The following is a 22,407-nucleotide window of genomic DNA, read 5'->3' on the forward strand; positions in this document are numbered from 1 at the left end:
TCAGATGATAATCATACAGATGGGCCATATAATCAATAATAGCTGATCAATGAATCACAATGATAGCCGTCATAGAGTCGGTAATAAACACGCTGATGTCCATCCATCCATATGATAATCATGCAGATACGGCCACATTCCCCACACACACATATAAAAAATGTAGAAGAAAAAAAAAAACAGTTTTTTATGGATAAAGCAGATCGCTAAGTTACGCCCCGCTCAGATGACAGCTGCGTCACAGCGTGCGTCACGCGCTGGCAGGAGAGAGCGCCAAATTCAAATAATCTATATTCCGCTTTTCTGAGACTTTTTTTTTTCGTGGACGGTCTCATTCTGTTTGTAAAACTGTATGCTACAACACCGTGTTGTTCTTTTACCACCAAGATGCTGTTTTTGAGCGTAATTTATTCCATAACGGACGCGAACAATAACTCTCCCGAAGAAATGAAACGTAAACAAAGGAATATTAATCCTTATTATAACGTTATTGTTTCGTTGGACTAAAAGTGCTCGCTGGGATGTTGTTGTGTGGACCCTTACCTCTCTAACTAAACTGGGATTTCAGCAGCGTTTGTAGTGTAGAGCGTTTGTGGCTCGTTATTACAATGAATCTGGTACGTACTGCTTTTTTATTCTGCCTGTTTTGATGTGTACTGCTTACACAAATGTAGCAAATACATTCCTTATAAGCTTTCCATCGAAAAACAGCGATCTGTCGTCGATGCTTGAGGCTTAGACCTTCAGAATGATATATAGTTTGTCAAGATTAATGATATTCTTTCACGTTAAATTAATTCATAAACATTAAACTAGTGGGGAAAAAAATGCTTCAGTGTGCCGTCGCTCTGGTAAACGTTAACAGGTTAAAGATGTCACTCCACCCGTGTGTTTCTGGATGCAGCCTGACCCAGAATTGACAGCTATGCTTTCCTGGGTTGCCAAGGCGGTTGAGTTTGGGTGGAGAGAGTCACTGTGTCCCGAGCCGTCGAGGTTAGACGACTGGTATCTCAGGGCGGTTCTCAGCCCCCCGCCCCTGTGCCATTGTTCCCGGAAGTGCATGAGGAGGTGACTAGGTCGTGGACAGCACCTTTTTCTCCCCGAAACCGGTCTGGCTCCTCCTCCTCCCTCACTGCCCTCGATGGTGGGGTGGCCAGGGGATACGCAGCAATCCCCCCAGTGGAGCGCGCGGTTGCGATGCAATTGTGTCCAAACTATTTCAGAGGCTCCTGGGACATATGGCACCCGCAGCTGCAGTAACGCCACTCGGACTGCTTTACATGAGGCAGCTTCAGCACTGGCTTCATGACCGAGTCCCGAGATGGGCGTGGCAACACGGCACGCACCGAGTGACAATCACTCCGGCCTGTCGCCAAGCTTTCAGCCTGTGGTCGGACCCTGCATTTCTACTGGCAGAAGTTCCCCTAGTACAAGTGTCCAGGCATGCTGTTCACGGATGCCTCCGCCACAAGCTGGGGTGCAACGTATAATGGGCATGCATCTTCAGGTTTGTGAACGGGCCCTCATCTGCACTGGAACATCAATTTCCTAGAGTTGCTTACAGTACGTCTTGTACTGGGCGATTTGATACGGACAATACTGCAACTGTTGCATACATCAACCACAAGGGTATGTCGCAACATGCCCGCCATATCCTCCTATGGAGTCAGAAGCATCTGAGGTCGCTTTATGCCATTTACATTCCGGGCCTGCTCAATCGTGCAGCCGACGAGATTTGACAGCAGCATGCGCTTCCAGGAGAATGGAGACTCGATCCCCGGGCGATCCAGCAGATATGGAGACACTTTGGAGCCTACACAGGTAGACCTGTTTACCTCTCAAGACACATCTCATTGCCAGCTGTTCTATTCGCTGACCAGGGGAACCCTCGGCACAGATGCACTGGCGCACAGCTGGCCCCGGAGGCCTACGTAATTATGCGTTTCCCCCAGTGAACCTACTTGCACAAACACTGTGCAAAGTCAGGGAGGATGAGGAGCAGGTCCTGCTAGTCTTACTGGCCCAACTGGACCTGGTTCCCGGAACTAATGCTCTTCGAGACAGCCCCTCCCTGGAGCATTCCTCTGAGCAAAGAAGTTGAGAGCACACTCAACGAGGAGTGTTGCTTCTTGGGCGTTGGTGCAAGGCGCCTCGCACACAGATATATGTAGAGCTGCAGGCTGGGCGGCACCAAACATGTTTGCTTGGTTTTATAGCTTTTGTGTAGAGCCAGTGGCCTCTTGTGCACTCGCCTTAAGTAGCCAGTAAACACAGGGAGACTGCTCGTGTCTCACTTGCTGCACTTTCCCCTCTACAGACCGGACATGTGCACTTATACTGCTCTTCAGTTCAGTTCCTGACAAGGCGAACCCTGTTGACTTCCTGCATCACCCTCGGCAGCCAGACGGAGTGTCCGGTGCTAGGCCTACCACTTGTTGGTTGACCCCAGTGCTAGGCTAGGTGTCCATATGTTGTGATCCCCACGGCGATCCCATGTGTGTATTCTTCCAGGGTACGGTTCCCCAGTTGGTGATCCCGTGTCTTTCCCTTGGCAGACTCCGCTCTGCTGTCCTTGCCAGTGTTGACTCCCTCCTAACTGGGCGGGAGCCACCTCAGAGATATTCCATATGTTGTACTGTCCTTTATGCCCAGTCCATATGTGTAATCCCCACATGATACCTCCCTACGGGCAGGATGTGGTTTCCGCAGGATCCCTGGAAAGGGTTCGTTTCCCAGTGTTTTTCAATAAGTCTTACCGTATGGGTCTAGAGCAGGGGTCTGCTACCTTCAACATCAAAAGAGCCATTTTGGCCCCTTTCCCACCGAATAAAATTCACGTGGAGCCACAAAATATTGCATGCCCAAATAAAGATAACACAGCATATAGCATATAGTTAAAGTTTTATATTCAGTTATGTTACAGGACAGGGGAGTAGCAATCATTTCAGAAGTGAGAAGGACAGAAATGTCAAGTGTAGTAATAATAATAGTAATCATAATATTTATGTATGCATAATTTACAAAAAAAATATCTTACTTTTAAGTGACTAAGAAATAAAATTCACTGCTGCTCAATAACCAATAATTTGTCTTCTATAATATTTTTGATAAATATTTTACTAATGACAATTTTATGGTTATGATTGTACAATCAGTATATATACACACTACAAACACTTTTTCCATTTTTATCACAGAATAAGGCAGAAAATTATATTTTATGGCTTCTGTACTGTAAATGCTGTCAATTACCACTGTATAATTCATATTTCTTACCTGGAGAAGACTTGAAAAACACACATAAACCATATCGTCTTCACTTTTCATCTGTTTTATGCTTGTTATTCAGCTTAGCTACAGTGATATAGCGGGATGCCTGTCAAAAGTTATTATTACTTCTCATATGAGTCCGTCTTGGACTTTCTGCACGAGAGCGCCCTCCGGCTTCGAGTATGAAGGAAACATACAGCGCGAGAGAGTGTTCAGCGCTCCGTGAAGTTCACATCGGTTTGGAACTTCACGCTACAGGGAGCCACTGAAGAGGGATGAAAGAGCCGCATGCGGCTCAGGAGCCACGGTTTGCCGACCCCTGGTCTAGATGAACAACATTAATAGACTCTCTCCACGTAAGGCCTGTCCTTTATGCTAATTTCACCCTTATGGCAATATCATCAGATTTTAATATCGCGAGATTACGTCACAACCCTAGAAGGCTTACTCAGTAACAAATTGTGATATTATCAGTAACAAAGTAGAATACACTGATTAATCTGTACTTAAGAACAAGTAAAATTACAGACTTAAAAATGTACAGTTACACTTTATTTTAAGGTGTCCTTGTTACAGTGTAATTATATATTTAAGTACTGATTAATTAACTGCATGTACTTATAATATGCTTATGGTTAGGATTAGGGGTTGGTTTCAGGTTACTTGCATGTAATTATGCTTAATTAAGTGTTACAATAATAGTAAGTACATGTAACGTAACAAGGAGTTCTTAAAATAAAGTGTTACAAAATATACTCATGAAATTACGAGTACACAAAAATAATAATAATAATAATAATTACAGTAATGTGAGTTGTAATTCGTTATCTCCTCCACTGATAACAAGAGGTGGTAAACTACAAATTTTTCAAACATGAAAAGAGACATGTAAAAAGTACAGCCAAGGAAATAGTAGGCAATCAGAACTAGTGTGTACTGAGCATAGAAAGAAAGAAAGAAAGAACTCACCCACTTGAAGTCGATGTGCCACTTTAGCATTAGGCCCGGAAGTTCCTCTAATATATTTTGGCAGCAGATTTTGCAGTAGCCTGACAATCATCAGAAAACAGATGGAATGAGAAGTGGCAAAAAACAGATGCTGAAAGCATCCGTATTTAAATGTTTAAGAAACACTTACACTGGATGGCTGCGTGTCCCTCTGAGCATTGACACCAGTTCCTCTCTCAGTACGCTATCTTCATACTTCACTGTGTGTTCACCAGTCGTCTCTGCATTCATCACCAAAGATGCATTTCTGCTCAAACATGCAAAAAAAAAAAAAAAAAAAAAACACACACAATGACACACCACATGTACCATAAAATGTTAAAGATTTTTATCATTATGAGATGAGACAGAAGACACGCAAGTGGGAATGTAAAGTACTGCCCCCAATCATAGTGCACTTTGTTGCCAGAGAATCTTCACATATCTTCACATGCAATGTCAGTAAAGATTATGGCAACTTTTACCTTCTGTAAAAAGGTCTAGAAAAATTACTTCAGGTAATGCTAATCCTGTGCAAATAGACCAGTTGTATATATTCATGTTTAACAGTATTCTTCCACATTTTTACAAGTATGGAGGCACTTGAAGAAGTATTCACTTGCGTTCTAGGCGGTGTTTTCTGCATATGATGGCACAAACCATTCGGATTAAACAAGTAGGTCAAAAGCACTTGGCTAAGTCACTGAACGTCTGTTAGCTTTAGGTAAGTGCCTATTACCAACAGATTCAAATCAGAATTTATTTAAATTAATAAATCGCTCGACTGAACCTAACTGTGTTATGTATGTGTATATATATATATATTATTGCTGTCAAATGATTAATCATGATTACGTTTTTGTTTACATGTGTGTGTACTGTGTATATTTATTATGTGTATACATAAATACACACACACACAGTATATAGTTTGAAAATATTTATTACTGTATATATATATAAACAATATTTTTTTCTGAAATATATTCATGCATGTGTGTGTATTTATTTATATATATATATATATATATATATATATATATATATATATATATATATATATATATATATATATATATATATATATATATATATATATATAAATGAATATACACAGCACACACATATATATTATGTAAACAAAAACTTTTATTTTAGATATGATTAATTGTTTGACAGCACTAATATATACAGTGCCGTGAAAAGGTTTTTGCCCCCTTGCTGTTTTTTTTGCATATGTCACACTTAAAAGATTCGGATCATCAAACAAATTTTAGTATTTCACACAGATAATGCAAGTAAATACAAAATGCAGTTTTTAAATTATGATTTCATTTAATAAGGGAAAAAACCTGTCTAAACCTACCTGACCCTACATGAAAAATTAATTGCCCCCTCCTGTTAAATCATGAACCGTGATTAAACACATTTTTTTAGAAAGCTGAGTTAAATTTCACTATCCACACCCAGGTCTGATCACTGCCAGACCTGTTGAATCAAGAAATCACCAAAATAGAACCTGTCTGACAAAGTGAAGCATGCTTAAAGTGCAACACATCATGCTGCAATCTAAAAAAATTCAAGAACAGATGAGGAACAAAATAGTTGACATATCAGTCTGGAAAGGGTAATAAAGCCATTTCCAAGGCTTTGGGATTCCAGTGAATCACGGTCAGAGCCATTATCCACAAATGGAGCAAACTTGTAACAGTGGTGAATCTTCCCAGGAGTGGCAAGCCTACCAAAATTACGACGACTCATCCACGAGGTCATAAATGAACCCAGAACAACATCTAAACAACTGCAGGCCTCGCTTGCCTCAATTAAGGTCAGTGTTCATGATGCAACAATAAGAAAGAGACTGGGCAAAATGGCATCCATGGGAGAGTTTCAAGGCAAAAGCCATTGCTGACCAAAAAGAACACAAAGTCTTGTCTCACATTTGCCAAAAAATATCTTGATTATCCCCAAGACTTTTGGATAAATATTCTGTGGACTGATGCGACAAATGTTGAACTTTTTGGAAGGTGTCTGTCCCGTTACATGTTGCGTAAAACCAACACAGCATTTCATAAACAGAACAACATAACAACAGTCAAACATGGTGGTGGTAGTGTGATGGTCTGGGGCTGCTTTACAGCTTCAGGACCTGGACAACCTGCCATAATTGATGGAACCATGAATTCTGCACTCTATCAGAAAATCCTGATGGAGAATGTCCGGCTGTCAGTTTGTGACCTCAAGCTCAAGCGCACTTGGGTTATGCAGCAGGACAATGATCCCAAACACACCAGCAAGTCCACCTCTGAATGGCTCAAGAAAAACAAAATTAACGTTTTGGAGTGGCCAAATCAAAGTCTTAAATCTGATCAAAATGCTGTGGCATGACCTTAAACAGTGCATTCATGCTCAAAAACCCTCCAATGTGGCTGATTTAAAACAATTCTGCAAAGAACAGTGGGCCACAATTCCTCTACAGCTATGTGAAAGACTCATTGCCAGTTATCGCAAACGCTGGATTGCAGTTGTTACTGCAAAGGTTGGCACAACCAATTTTGGGGGCAATTACTTTTGTGTGTGTGTAGTGACATACTGCCAAGTATGGTGACCCATACTTGGAATTCGTGCTCTGCATTTAACCCATCCAACGTGCACACACACAGCAGTGAACATACACACACAGTGAACACACACACACCCGGAGCAGTGGGCAGCCATTTATGCTGCGGCGCCCGGGGAACAGTTGGGGGTTCAGTGCCTTGCTCAAGAGCACCTCAGTCGTGGTATTGAGGGTGGAGAGAGCGCTGTACATACACTCTCCCCACCTACAATCCCTGTCGGCCCGAGACTCGAACCCGCAACCTTTGGATTACGAGTCCGACTCTCTAACCATTAGGCCACGACTTCCCTAGCTTCTTTTTCACATAGCTTCTTTTTCGCGTAGTGCCAAGCAGGTTTGGACAGCTTTTTTCCCTTAATTAATTAAATCATCATTTCAAAACTGCATTTTGTATTTAGTCGGGTTATCTTTGTGTAATATTAAAATTTGTTTGAAGATCTGAATCTTTTAAGTGTGAAAAAAATGCAAAAACAAACAAAACAAAACAAAAAACAGGAAGGGGACAAAAACCTTTTCACGGCACTGTATATATATATATATATATATATATATTAAGTTCCGTATCATTTACAAAATATTATTACTTGCCTATAAGGCCCTAAATGGTTTAGCTCCTGCATACCTAACTTGTGTCTTCCGGTTTGACATATTTTTAAGGTGTCCTTTTATACACACGGGTGCTCCACGGATGTTAGCAACACATGCTCATACACTGATCATGATGATGGCATTCCCATAACAGCAACAAATTTTCCTTCTCAGGGAACCATGGTTACAGTTGTAACCTAGACATTCTTTTTGGTGAGTCAAAATGAGTAAAAAAAAATCCATTTGTCCTTTATGCAATGGGGGTCACACACCGGATGAGAAGCACAGTGCCGCGCCACGTCTTTAAAATTTGAGTGTACACACACAGGCATTGCCACTCAGCATCTGTCTGCATTGTCCAGCTACAACTCAGGAGGCTGTTTGAAATCCTGTCATGCCGCAGCTAGAATGACATTCACCATTCAATTATATTATAATTGTCCTAAAACATTGTTAATGTACACATTGATTTCACCCTACCCTAGGCTGGGAGACTGTTTATTGTTGTAGCAAATTAGCTTAAAAGGGAATTGTATATAAATAATTACAATTAATTATGATTAATTACAATTATTTATATCGGCTGACAGTAATAACTGTAGCAGAATTAAATTGCCATCAACTGATCTGTCCGTCCAGCGAACATTCAGTGCAAGTTCGTTTCAACTCTAAGAAAGGATATTTCCTTGACCAAAGGAAATAATTTCCTACTAATGCATTAGAGCATGTAGCGAGGGTCAAAATCATAAAGAGACATTTAATTTGCAAGGCAGAACCAGAAACTCGTAATTTGTGCACACGGCTTTTATTAACTAAATAATAACGCAAACTAGTCTAACAAACAAACAAACATACGTACATACGTATAGTCACTCATACATGGGGAAAGGGCAAATGAGAGTTGATGGATGAAACCATCAGGAAAACCAGAGAATGCAGTTATGGAAAAAGTAATTTAACCACCTGAGTAAAACCATCAGCACCATTCATAACGGGGTCTATAACTTATACTAAACCTCTGTTTCGTTTAGTTAAATGTTATACTTGCATTGCTTGGTTGTGACGAGTGTCCGAAATGCAGTCTCAGATGAAACTCCTAATGGTTTCAAGGTTTTGGATTCCTGATCACGCTCTTCCGGGTTGAAGAGTGATGAATTCCAAAGATGTTCTGAGGTAGAGATGATCTTCCAGATAGAGAGTGGAAAAAGAACTAAGAAAGCGATCTGCTGAGGTCCGAGGAGCTTTGCTTAAATGGAAAGACAAGGCCTCAAGGCCTGTGTTGCGAAACATCAGACTGAGAGGGATCCATTTGCAGCTCTTTATTCTCAGAATAGTCAGACAGAACAGGGTAAATCACCGGCAGTAGAATCAACGTAGAATAGGCAGAAATCGTAGTCAGATAAACAGGCAGAATAGTCAGGGCAGGCAGCTTACAATCAGAGTCCGGGTAACAATCCAAGTCGGGGCAACCAGAGAAGAATCACAGAGTCGATGAACCAGGCAGAGATAGCAACCAAAGTAAACACGGATAGAAAACGCTCGGAAATGACAGCCAGGGCAAATCAAGACTTCGCGGTGTGTGTGTGGAAGTGTGCTGCTTATATGTGTGTGTGTAAATGAGGTGCAGGTGTGGCAAGGCAATCAGGCCCAGGTATGAGGGATGATGGGAAACTGAGTTCGAATGAGGTTAGTACTCTGGGGATGGCTCCCTCTGGTGGTGCAGAGGGGGCGTGACGGGAGCCTCAATCATAACAGAGCCCTCCCCCTGCGAGCGGCTCCTGACGCGAGGAGGTAAACGACGCCGGGGTCTTCCACGGGGTCGAGAGGCCGGTTTTCCCGGGTGCAATCGGTGGAACTCCTCTGTGAGAGTGGGGTCCAGGATATCACCTGCGTTGACCCATGATCGCTCTTCCGGACCGTACCCCTCCCAATCGACCAGATACTGTAGTGCGCCGCCCCGGCGTCTGGAGTCTAGCAGTTCATGCACTCGATAGGCCTCCTCACCGTCGACCAGCATGGGCGGGGGAGTCTGTGGCTCGGCTCCCTCCTCAGACGCCCCTCCCGGACCACCAGCGGGTTTCAGTAGGGATACATGAAAAGTGGGAGAAATACGATAATTAGAGGGCAGTTCTAATCGAAAGGATACTGGATTAATTTGTCTAGAAATTTTGAATGGCCCAACATACCTGGGACTGAGTTTCTTGCAGGGAAGTCGGAGGCGAATATCCCGGGTCGAGAGCCAGACCCACTGCCCTGGCTGATAGACAGGGCCCGGTCGTCGGTGTTGGTTGGCCTGAGCCTCCTGGCGCCTGACAGCTCGTAGAAGGTGGGTGTGAGCTCGATCCCAGATCTCCTCACTGTGTCGAAGCCACTCAGTTATCGAGGGTAGTTCGGTGGGTTCTCCTGACCATGGGAACATTGGCGGTTGGAATCCGAGGGTACATTGAAAGGGAGTCATGCCGGTAGCCGGCTTGGTCAGGGAGTTTTGAGCATATTCTGCCCACATCAGATATCGACTCCACTCCGTCTGGTGATTTTGGCAGTAGGAGCGGAGGAAGCGAATGACCTCCTGATTCAGGCGCTCGGTTTGGCCATTCGATTGGGGATGATAACCTGAGGTGAGACTGATATTGACATTCAGGCTTTTGAAGAAGGCTTTCCATACCCTTGAGGTGAATTGGGGACCTCGATCGGCGACGATGTCGTCAGGCAGGCCATAGTAGCGGAACACTTGGTTGCATAGTAATTCGGCAGTCTCTAGGGCCGTGGGTAATTTGGGCAGAGATATGAGGCGACAGGCTTTGGAGAATCGATCAATTATGGTGAGAATGGTGGTGTTACCGTAGGAGTTGGGTAGGTCAGTGATGAAATCGATGCGATGTGCGACCAAGGACGTCGAGGTGTGGGTAATGGTTTCAGCAGGCCGGCAGGTAATTGTCTGGGTGATTTGGTTGTGTTGCAGACATTGCAGTTGTGAATGAATTCAGTTGTGTCGGTAAAGAGTGTGGGCCACCAGAAGCGATTTCGTAGGAGGTGTTCTGTAGCCGTGATTCCTGGGTGACCTGAACTGGGATTTGAGTGAACCTGAGTGAGAAGTGGTTTACGGAAAGGTTCTGGAACGAATTCTAGGTTGGCAGGACATTCTGGGGGAGGTTGAGTCTGTTGATTGGCGTGAGCGATTTCGGTCATTATATCCCATTGAACAGGAGCCAGCAGAAGCTTTTCGGGAATGATGTTCTCGGAGGGGCCTGAGTGGTTGCTATCCTCAATCTGACGGGAGAGTGCATCAGCCTTAGTATTCTTGGTACCTGGTCGTTAAGTCACTGTGAATTGGAATCGTGTGAAGAACAGTGCCCATCTGGCTTGTCTGGGGTTCAGACGTCTATTGCTAACTTTATGGCTAGTAGTTCACGATTGCCCACATCGTAATTTCTTTCAGCATGAGAAAGTTTGCGGGAAAAGAAAGCGCAAGGGTGAACCTTCGAGGACTCACTCTGTCGCTGGGATAATATGGCCCCTACCCCTGTATTAGAGGCGTCGACCTCGACGATGAACTGGCGCTCTGGGTCAGGATGTCACAGAATGGGTGCTGTGGTGAAACGGGTCTTTAGTTTGTTAAAAGAGAGGAGTGCCTCGGGCGTCCAGCTCAGACGTGATGTGTTGCGTTTGGTCATAGCGGTGAGCGGAGAAGCGACGGAACTGAAGTTTCTGATGAAGCGTCGATAGAAGTTAGCAAACCCCAGGAAACGTTGTAATTCCTTTACTGTTTGAGGCTGTGGCCAGTCGAGTACCGCCCGAACCTTCTTGTCGTCCATAGCCACTCCGTCTTGACTGATTACATATCCTAGGAAGGAGGTGCTGGTTTGGTGGAACTCACATTTCTCTGCCTTTACATAGAGCTGATGTTGAAGTAATCGCTCGAGAACTGATCGGACGTGTCGGGTATGTTCCTCTTGATTGTCTGAATAAATCAGGATGTCGTCAATGTAAACTATTACCCATCTGTCCAACCTGTCGCGGAAGATGTCGTTCATGAAAGCTTGAAAGACTGATGGACTGTTGGCGAGCCCGAAGGGCATAACCAAGTACTCATAGTGCCCACTAGTGGTAGAGAAGGCTGTTTTCCATTCATCTCCCTCACGGATTCGGACCAGATTATAGGCGTTGCGTAAGTCTAGCTTGGTGTAGAATCTTGCCTTTCGCAACTGTTCGAGGGCTGCTGGGACAAGAGGCAGTGGGTAGCGAAACTTTACCGTGATATCATTCAAGCCTCGATAGTCAATGCATGGTCTGAGCCCTCCGTCCTTCTTAACAAAGAAAAAACCCGCGGATGCAGGAGAGGTGGATTTTCTGATGAACCCCTTGTCTAGTTCCTCCTGAATATAGGTTCTCATGGACTCTGATTCTGGTTGTGATAGAGGGAAAATTCTTCCCTTGGGTGGAGTGGTGCCTGGCAGAAGATCGATCGCGCAATCGACTGAGCGGTGAGTGGGGAGCTGTGAAGCTTTCTTCTTGCTGAAAACCTCTGCGAGGTCGGCATATTCAGGGGGCAGATTAAGTGTGTCTTTAGCGTGATTTGTTGTGACTGGGGTTGTGTTGGGGTTTTTGGTTACTCTAGATAGACATTGTTCCTTACACGTAGGCCCCCATTCTGTAATCTGTCCCTCTCTCCAGGATATTTGTGGATCGTGGGTTCGAAGCCAGGGGAGGCCAAGAATCAACGGGTGAGTGGGTGATTGAATTACATAGAACCGAATCCTTTCTGAGTGAAGGGTGCCGATGTGTAGTTGAACGGGCTCGGTGAGGCGGAGAATTTTTCCTTTGCCCAGAGGACGGCCATCTAGCGCCTCCACTGCCAAGGAGGAATCACAGGAGGTTAGTTTTAGGTGATGTTGCCTGACAAACTCACTGTCAATGAAATTTCCCGCGGCACCTGAGTCTAGAAGTGCCATGGTCTGAATTGTTTGACTCGGAGTGGTTAATCTGACAGAAAGCTTAATACTAGAAGTTGGGCTGAGCGAGAGAGGAACGTCACTCACCGAGCGTTGAGCTGATGATGGCCGAACGGGGCAGGTGTTTCTCACATGGCCTGCCCGACCGCAGTACAGACAGAGTTGGTTCTGCATGCGATGTTGTCTTTCCTCAGGAGTAAGGTGAGTAAATCCAAGTTGCATGGGTTCAACGGGGCCTTGAACTTTGGGTGGTAGGCATGGTGCTGATCGTGTGGTGCAACGGGAGCGAATCAGGTTATCAATGTGGATCGTAAGCTCAATGAACTGGTTAAGATCTTTCCCCTCATCCCGACAGGCTAGCTCCGATTGTAGCTCGATGTTCAGACCCTTTCGGAACAGCAATTTCAGGGTATCCTCCACCATTGTAGTTTGCGCTGCCAGAGTACGAAATCTTAATGCATATTCTGCCGCAGTCCTTCCTCCCTGCGATAGTGTCAAAAGCTGCTCTCCTGCACCTCTTCCTTCAGCTGGATGTTCGAACACCTCCTTGAAGTGTTGGAGGAAGGAAGCAAAAGTGGGGAAGGTTGAACCATCGGTCCTCCATACTGCCGTAGCCCACTCCAGAGCTTTGTCGGTGAGCAGAGAGCATACGACAGCGATGCGGCTAGACTCAGTGGGGTATAGTGAAGGTTGCTGATTGACGAAGAGTGAGCACTGTAATAAGAAACCTTTGCATTTGGTTGGATCCCCGCCGAACTTCTCGGGAAAGGCGAGTCGTGGGCTGACAGAAGTAGTTTGCATGACAGGAGGATTGTTAGGAACAGGTGGCGGGTTAACAACGACTGGTGGTTGAACTATGTGCAAACCTTGCAAGGTTGTAACGAGCTCCTCAGTGAGGGTGGTGAGTCGCTGCAGCTGATGTTGATGCATCGCGAGTTGCGAGGCTTGAGCCGAGAGTTCGGTGGTCAGCTGTATAAGCGCTGCTGGATCGCTGTTTGGCGAAGTCTTCTGTTGCGAAACATCAGACTGAGAGGGATCCATTTGCAGCTCTTTATTCTCAGAATAGTCAGACAGAACAGGGTAAATCACCGGCAGTAGAATCAACGTAGAATAGGCAGAAATCGTAGTCAGATAAACAGGCAGAATAGTCAGGGCAGGCAGCTTACAATCAGAGTCCGGGTAACAATCCAAGTCGGGGCAACCAGAGAAGAATCACAGAGTCGATGAACCAGGCAGAGATAGCAACCAAAGTAAACACGGATAGAAAACGCTCGGAAATGACAGCCAGGGCAAATCAAGACTTCGCGGTGTGTGTGTGGAAGTGTGCTGCTTATATGTGTGTGTGTAAATGAGGTGCAGGTGTGGCAAGGCAATCAGGCCCAGGTATGAGGGATGATGGGAAACTGAGTTCGAATGAGGTTAGTACTCTGGGGATGGCTCCCTCTGGTGGTGCAGAGGGGGCGTGACGGGAGCCTCAATCATAACAGCCTGGCACAAAACTTAAAGTGTTCAGAAGAGTTTTAGCTCACATCTTCCTCATCCTCTTAGGATCTAACAGAACTGCAGACTGCTGGGCGTCACTTACGTGAGAGCTTTATCTGCTATAGAGGTCACACCTCTTGGGAGTCAAAGAGCCTATGGTGACTTGAACTTTTGGAGGGAACGTTTACGACTCTTTGTCTCCATGCATGACAATTTGCATATGAACTGGATTGGAAGTTGATATACAAACTATTAAAGATTCTTAGAACACTTATATGTTGCATAGGTATCGACATATAATATACACTCTCAATTAGATCATCTGAAGACGAATTGATAGACCAAGCATGGTATAAGTCAGGTAATATTAACTAGTGCTCTATCATAAGAATGGATAAAACAGGATACAATGCACAAAAACATATACAAGAACAGTAATAATATACACTATGACCTTAAGATAAGTGTGTTCATTCAAAGAAAGTATTTTTCTATGAATTAATTAGAGAAGAGTCCATTTTTATGGCATAATGTCTTTCATGAGGGAAAATGAAGTGAGTTTCTCTGCCCGCATTCTTTTGAGCAATAAATGGAACCGGGGGCCTGGAGTCACTGACAGACGTACCAGCACCCAGGGTAAATAGTATTGGATCGGGGGGGAATTGTGTATTTCTCTGTTTCTCATATCTTGTCTACTATCTACAATGTATGTGACCAGTATCTCAGTATTGCCCATTGTTGAACAAACTATGATATAAAGTTAAGGAAACAAAGCAAATGAGAGCAATATATGTTTTCCTCAGATGCAAAATATGTTCTGTACATCAGTGTGCGGGGAATAATTTTATAATGTACTTTGCAGTGCGGTAAAGAGCTTACATGTACACAGGGAATTTCAGCCCCAAAAAATACATTAAAACATGCAAACACTGTTAATGCATCACTTTTTTTTATTATTGCAATTCAACATGCTTTTTACGTAAAAGATGATTGTGAGAATATACCGTAGTAAAGTCCAGCGCAGTGTGATGTAGAAGTGTGTTGAATTGCTGATTTCATAGATCATGGCATCTCGGCTGGCAGGACTGACATTCCACAGTCGACTGGCATCACTTTTGATCTTTGCCATCACTATGTCCTCTGCCATATAGTTCACAATAAACTGCATCGCTGACTAATTGAGGTAAATGGAGAACAGTTTGATCAGACTGACAACAGAAGGAGGACAGCCTAGCTGTTTAAACTCAAGGTTACAAGTGTTATTGTGTAACAATTTCTAACAATAATGACAAAAAATAAGATTAATATAAGTTTCAGTCACAAAAACAGCAATTGCATTTTTGAGTGCGTGCATACTAAATGTGCTGCATACATTGAAAGGGAACTATAGATTGTCATTGTTCATGTATTAGGACAAATGTAATGCATACCGGGTAAGTGGCGAAGTGATTGCTCATCTTCTGAAAGGCCGATTGAGAGTATGGGATCAGATTGTGCTCCTGAGCACTCATGCTAAACAATGGCTGTACACACATAAAAAGAAAACACAATTAATTCTCTTATACTAGACCAGTTGTTCCCAATCCTGGTCCTCTGCACATTTTGCATGTCTCCTAGATATAACACACCTGATTCAACAATTCAGTTCATTAGTAGGGAATGGTGAGTTTTGCCTTGTCCAAATACCCACACTTGCTGTCTTGGACACTTGAGAGCACCCGCGTGCGCGCGACAGGAAGTAAATGCTCAAGACTTTCCCAGGTCTAAAAAACAGCAAAGCACAGTGCCCTTAAAAATACGTCATATAAGTGGCACTAAATCCACACTATCATTCTGGAGTAGTATTCAAGGCTAAGGCCCAGTTTCACAGACAGGGTTTAGACTAAGCCAGTATTAGGCCATAGTTCAATTAGGACATTTAAGTAATTTGTATAAACATTCTTAGAAAAAAAAAACATTACTGGGGTGCATCTTGAGACAAACAAAGGCACTGATCTATTTTAAGATGAGTCAGTACAAGTTTATTTCAGTTGAAACAGCTCAGACTTACAATTTAGTCTAGGACTAGGCTTAAGCCTTGTCTGTGAAACCGACATGCATCATGTTCTGGAAATAAATCGTGAGACTTTTTGCCGAGATCTCGCGAGAGGTCACGGAAACCTTTCCAATATAAATTAAATATTAATATAATACTTATTACAAATATTACAAATAGTTTGTTAGAAAAACAGTGTTTTTACATTTTAGTGGTGATATTTATTTTGTACAACATTTGCAACTGCTTTTTATCATTTAATTATAAGCACCACAAATTAATATGATGTCATGTTATAGGGACTACTGAACAGACATTTAGAAGTTGATTTTAACCCTCTGGGCCCTGAGGGTGTTTTGGAGACCTGGAGAACTTTCGACATGCCCTGACATTTGTGCTTTTTTCAGTTGCTTATAAAAATATAAATGGCTAAAGTCTAATAACACTGTAAACAGCACAAACTGGTCTACAATAATATGTTAGCAGCATTTATGTACATGATTGTGTTTTTGAGAAATCAACGTTTATGCGTGGTTAGTGAAAAACTAAAATTTTGAAGTCACTGAAATAAGACCATAAAACACATACAGAACAATTGTTCACAAGACTTTTGAGAACTGCCTCTTGTAGCCTAGAATTTTTGCTTCAAAATTATGTGAAAATCATCTTGTTTGTTTGCTCACAGAAAACAATACATTGATTTAAATTTTTAAAGACATGTTTTGTGATTGAAAGCCAATTTGCGAGGAAGTGGTAATAGCCTTGAATATTAAAATGCAAAGTATTTAAAATTAAAATAAAGCTATGTAAACACTTGCATTTTTACAACACTGTAAGTGTGTCCCATCAGATAATGAAAAGTTTGACACACACTTGTGGTCTTCATCCTCACTTAGCCAAACACAGGAAATACATCATATAAGCTGTCAAGTGGTCAAGTGCAAAGACTACAAGTGTGGGTATTTGGACAAGGCAAGAGACATCCAAAATGTATACTTTTGGGGGTACCAGGTTTGGGAAGCATTTTACTAGATCAGTGGTGTGTAATGCTGCTCCTGGAGGGCCAGTATCCTGCAGAGTTTGGCTTGCTCCAGTCAGCTCCAACACACTTGGCTGGATTTTTCGCTGGTTTCGCTGGTTCATGTGTGTTAATTAGGGTTGGACCACAACTCCATTTGTATTGTGGGCCATTTGTATCAGTTTAGGTGTTTAGGTGGGATTTTTTTTCATGTGTGATCTTAGACACTGTAATAAAGTAATGATATAATTTAATAGTAGTAATAGTAAATGTAGTCATTTTCATATGTAGTTAAGGATGTGTGTGTTTCAGTGTTGGCAATTTATTGACTTTTCAAACCTCTTACAGGCTTTTTGTCCTAAAGGACTAGTGGCAAGTCTATGCTATTAACACCTGGGCGCTCTAAAGGGTTCATGTACAATATGTCCATCAATCATACTGTTGTTAGGTAAATAAATACCTTTTTGGTGAAAAAAAGACAAACTTTTCAACCCTTAGAAACTACCCTTGAGAAACATAATATAAAAATCTGAAACTGCATTTCGTCGTGACGCATTGTCAAGTATGGTGACCCATACTCGAAATTGGTGCTCTGCGTTTAACCCATCCAAGTGCACACACACAGCAGTGAGTAGTGAACAAATGCACACACACACACACACACACACACACACACCGTGAACACACACCCGGAGCAGTGGGCAGCCATGCTGCGGCGCCCGGGGAGCAATTGGGGGTTCGGTGCCTTGCTCAAGGGCACCTCAGTCGTGGTATTGAGGGTGGAGAGAGCGCTGGACATTCACTCCCCCACCTACAATTCCTGCCGGCCGGGGACTCGAACCTGCAACCTTTCGATTACGAGTCCGACTCTCTAACCATTAGGCCACGACTTCCCGACTTTAAGACTTTCCCAGGTCTTAAAAACAGCAAAGCACAGTGCCCTTAAAAATACGTCATATAAGTGGCACTAAATCCACACTATCATTCTGGAGTAGTATTCAAGGCTAAGGCCCAGTTTCACAGACAGGGTTTAGACTAAGCCAGTATTAGGCCATAGTTCAATTAGGACATTTTCATGACCATCATGTCAGACCTGTGTCCCTATGTCTTGTTTCCCTCCCTCTTATGTCCATATTTGGTTAGTTCCTGTTCCTGTCCCCGTTTAGGTTATGAGTTTATTAGTCCCCAGCTGTGTGTCTTTAATTATCTAGTTTACTCCTTGTTTAGTTCCCTTAATTAAGCCCTGTGTTTCCCTGTCTCTAGCGTCTGGTCTTGATTGTCATTCCGTGTCTCCTACGTGTTCCAAGTGTTTGGATCAATAAAGATTGTTTGTTTTGAAGAATTCCTCCTCCTCGTTTCCCTGGCTCCTACGTATTGTGACAGAAGACCAGACCTAAACCGAATGTGAGCGGAGCCTTTTTCCCGTTTTATTTTCCATGTTTTTGATAGTGTTTGTTTACCTTGTTTTCCCTCTGTGGAAATTTCCGCTCGCTTCATCGCCCTTGCTCGTCGAGATCTCCCCTATGTGGAGTATGCCTGGGAGTTCTGCGGGCTTGCCGTGGCGACGGCTCTTGATGACGCCACCATCAAATCGCTGTTCTGGCACGGGGCCAACTTCCGTCGTCCCGTGGACCTTCCAGACACCACAGGACTAAGCTGGAGGGAGGGGATCTTCTGGGTGTCTGGAGAATATCCTGCCCCGAGTCAGAATCAGTCCGCCGCTGAACCAGCCGCACGATCCTCAGCCAAGTCTGCCAACCGCTCCGCAGTCAAGCCCGCCATCAGCGGCTCTCTCAAGCCTGCAGCTGTCCATGGCTCTCTCAAGTCCGCTGTCCACGTGGGAATCAAGGCAGCCGTCCACGGCTCTCTCAAGCCCGCCATCCACGGGGAAGTCAAGCCCGCTGTCCGCAGGGAAATCAAGCTTGCCGTCCGTGCGGAAATCAACGCCACCATCTGCCGCTGACTCAAGCCCACCGGCTGTGCCTCACTGTAGCCCAGAGCATGCTCTAGTGACAGCCCCTTGAAAGAGCTTTGCTGTGCCTGCGCCTCCAGAGCATCCTCCAGTGCCCGCTCCTCGAAAGCGCCCTCCAGAGCTCGCTCCTCGACAACGCCCTCCAATGTCCGCTCCTCCAGAGCGCCCTCAAGTGCCCGCTCCTCCAGAGTGCCAGCCGGATCCAACCTCTACTTTCACCAAGGATTTTTTTTTGGGGGGGGGGGGGGGTGATAGCATGGCCCCAGCCATAGGGGCGCAGCCTCAGAGGTGGTCCCGCCATGGTTTCCCGAATCCCGGATCCGCCATGGCCCCCCGAATCCCGGGATCCGCCTTGGTCTCCCGAGCTCTCTGATCCGCCCTGGAGGCCTTCCCCGTGTCCCTGTCCTTTGAGGCCTCCAGAGTGCCCACCCCCCCTCCCCGTTGGATGTTGTACGGAGCGGGATGCGCCTTTCGGGGGGTAACTGTCAGACCTGTGTCGTTATTTATTGTGTTTATCTCCCTCTTTTGCCCATATTTGGTTAGTTAATAATTTTAAACAATAAATTTCATGACTTCTTTAATATATACACATATTTCACAGTTTAAATCTTATAAAATACATGTAACTTAGCATTTTCTTTCTTTTGAAAGCCATGTTTAGAGCATTTGTAAAAGGGCATTTTTCCATCTTAAAAATATCTCTAAACTACAACCTATGCTCTTAATGTCAAATAAAGAAATTTTAATTCATGCGTTCATGACCTCAAGTTTAGATTGTTGTAATTGATTGGGTAGTTGCTCTGCGAGCTTAATTAACAAACTCACTGGTCCAACATGCAGCAGCTAGAGTTCTTACTAGAACCAGGAAGTATGACCATATTGACCGGGTTCTGTCAACAATGTACTGCTGAACATTGCATACATTTTAAAATATTGTTAATTACTTATAAAGCCCTGATTGGTTTAGCTTCTCAGTACCTGAGGGAGTTCTTATTGCATTATAGTCCTTCATGTCTGCTGCATTCTCAAAACTCTGGCCATTTGATAATACCTAGAATATCCAAATCAACTGCGGGTGGCAGATCCTCTTCCTATTTAGTGCACAAACTCTGGATCACGAAGTTAGATATATATATAAAAACATTTTTTTCTTCTTTTTTTTTCTCTTCCGGGTTGGAGCTAAACTCTGCTGGACATTGGCACTCCAGGACCGACGTTACCTATCTCTGTGTTCAGGGATGGGCAGTATTTCAAATACATGTATTTAAAATATGTATTTGAATTACAAAATACTGTTTTGTATTTTGTATTTAAATACTTTTTAAAAAAATCGAATGCATTTTGTATTTAAATACATTTAATCTTAGTATTTTTGTATTTTCAAAACACATAAAATACTTTTTGACAATCAACCTCTTTATTAGACTACTGCTTTTCTGTATCAACTAGTTCAAACATGCCAATGATGCATGTGAGCTGCAGCTGTATGACTCCTAGAATTGGGTAATGAAATTTTCTGGATTCCTGTAAGGAAATAAGGAATAATATTGCCTTCGTGTGCCATCACAATTTCCTATTTCCAATTTCAGAAGTCCTGGTTACAAGCATGTCGCATTCAAGTTGTAACAGTCACTGTCTGTTACATGGTTTTCTTGTTCTTATTGTCAGTGCTATGTTCATCCCATCCACTAGGGGACACCAGTAGCACCTATTCATTACGGATGAAAGAGGAAGTAGTAGAGAAAGAGGGAGATTCAGTTTGAGTAACCACATGGTATCTGCTGTTCTCACTAATAATCCGGGCGTGAGATACGTTTAGTTTGCTGCTCAGCCAGGATTTTTGTATTACACGTGACTTACATTGCCCTTGAGTGGTGGATTGGGAGTTTGCTTGGGTGCAACTGCCCAAGGATTTTATTCAAAGACTCCCGGGCTACAACCAGAAGGACAAATACTTCCTTTCATCAATTCCTACCATTTGCAGATAAGACTTTTCATTCTAAAGACTGCTTACTTTATCAACCCCATTATTCGTCAACATCTTTATGGGATATTTCACACTCATCTACTCACACCATTACTTTTTGTGTAATTTATTTAACGTTGAGTTTGTTTGTTTGGTGTTTATGGTGAATTGTTTATGTAAAAATTCAATATATGCTGAGAAAAGAATTTCTTTGTTGTCTTTTGTTGATACATTGCATACCCTGAACACAGTATCCGGTAGGGTAGAGTGCAAGATTGATTTCCCCCTCATTCTTCTGTAGCAGGCCTGGTTTGAAATAGCTGGGACAGTTATAAAGTGCTTTGATGTTGGAATTAATAGGAATCGTGGAGGATGCCAGGTTACCTGGGAAAATCGTATTGAAGCTAATATCGTAGATATTTAACCTGTTCAATGATATTTAATTTTGAATGAAATGTAGCATCCCATTTGTTGACAACTATATTATCAATCACAGTGCTTAAACAGTTATACAGTTAGTTTGTTCATGATTCTGGATTTTCAGTCAAATACATGCTGTGTATAAACCATATAAAATACTTGAAATGGTTATTGCACTTCTATGTGCATGACTTTAACATTAAAACAAGGTAATCTTGCTTTTGTTGGAAGAAAAAAACATGCCTGTCCAAGCAGGTAAAAAAAGAGCACTAACAAGCAGGGCCTGAAAACGGAAAAAAATAATTCAATCGGTCCACTCTGCGTAGAATCTATATTTTAACGTTTCTGTTCCTGTGTTCCTCATGTATTATTATCGTTCCGAAACTGGTTAATACTGGTTAATAGTGTTATTTTATTTTTTTCTACAATAATAATAATAATAATAATGAAGTACAGCGTTTGGGGCTCAGTCGTGCTCAAGCATGGATCAGATCTCCTAGTGTGAGTACATCCTAAATCTAAGTGAATCGCAGATAGCACACCACAGCTATAACCATAACAGCACAAAAAATTATGAATGATAAAAACACTGGCAGCCAATCTGAATCATTTTTGCTTTAAAGAGCTTGAGCATTTAAAGTGACAGATGACACAACTGAATTGTATACTTAGAATACATTAATATAGTTATCTTTAAAATTATCATTCTTGGTGTAAACAGGCCTTAATAGTGTTACTTCACCGGATGGCCAATTTCAAATGTATTTTGTGTATATTCAAAATACTAAATACTGTACTTCCCTACGCATTATTTTGTATTTGTATTTAAATAAATTTTTCCACACAGTATTTTGTAATTTTATTTTAAAAACAGTTTGATGTATTTGTGCCCATAGTAGTCAGTAAGGAGGACACAATGCCAAGATGATATATGGCTTTGACCTTTTCTCCTTTCCCCTCCCCCGCGCGGACCACCCACGTCGTGACCATCCACATCGTGTTGACCCCGTGACCTGTTAATGAGATCCAGATGTTGCAATAGACATGCGTGAAAATCCACAGTTGTCCTATGAGCTCTGGTGATGAAATATGTTGTC

General features: G+C 43.0%; 1 protein-coding gene across 1 annotated transcript in view; it reads right to left on the reverse strand.

The window, feature by feature from the left end:
• The window catches only part of LOC306875608 (piezo-type mechanosensitive ion channel component 2), a gene marked incomplete at both ends in the record, with an annotated part of 550,584 nt that overhangs the window by 42,682 nt on the left and 485,495 nt on the right, over positions 1–22,407 (reverse strand). Inside the window, 5 exon segments of the mRNA XM_079426295.1 lie at positions 4,240–4,394; positions 4,396–4,407; positions 4,409–4,525; positions 14,904–15,073; positions 15,330–15,422. Of these exon segments, the coding sequence (XP_079282421.1) occupies positions 4,240–4,394; positions 4,396–4,407; positions 4,409–4,525; positions 14,904–15,073; positions 15,330–15,422 (547 nt within the window).

The sequence above is a fragment of the Barbus barbus genome (assembly GCF_936440315.1).
Source record: "Barbus barbus genome assembly, chromosome: 10".
Classification (NCBI taxonomy): domain Eukaryota; kingdom Metazoa; phylum Chordata; class Actinopteri; order Cypriniformes; family Cyprinidae; genus Barbus; species Barbus barbus.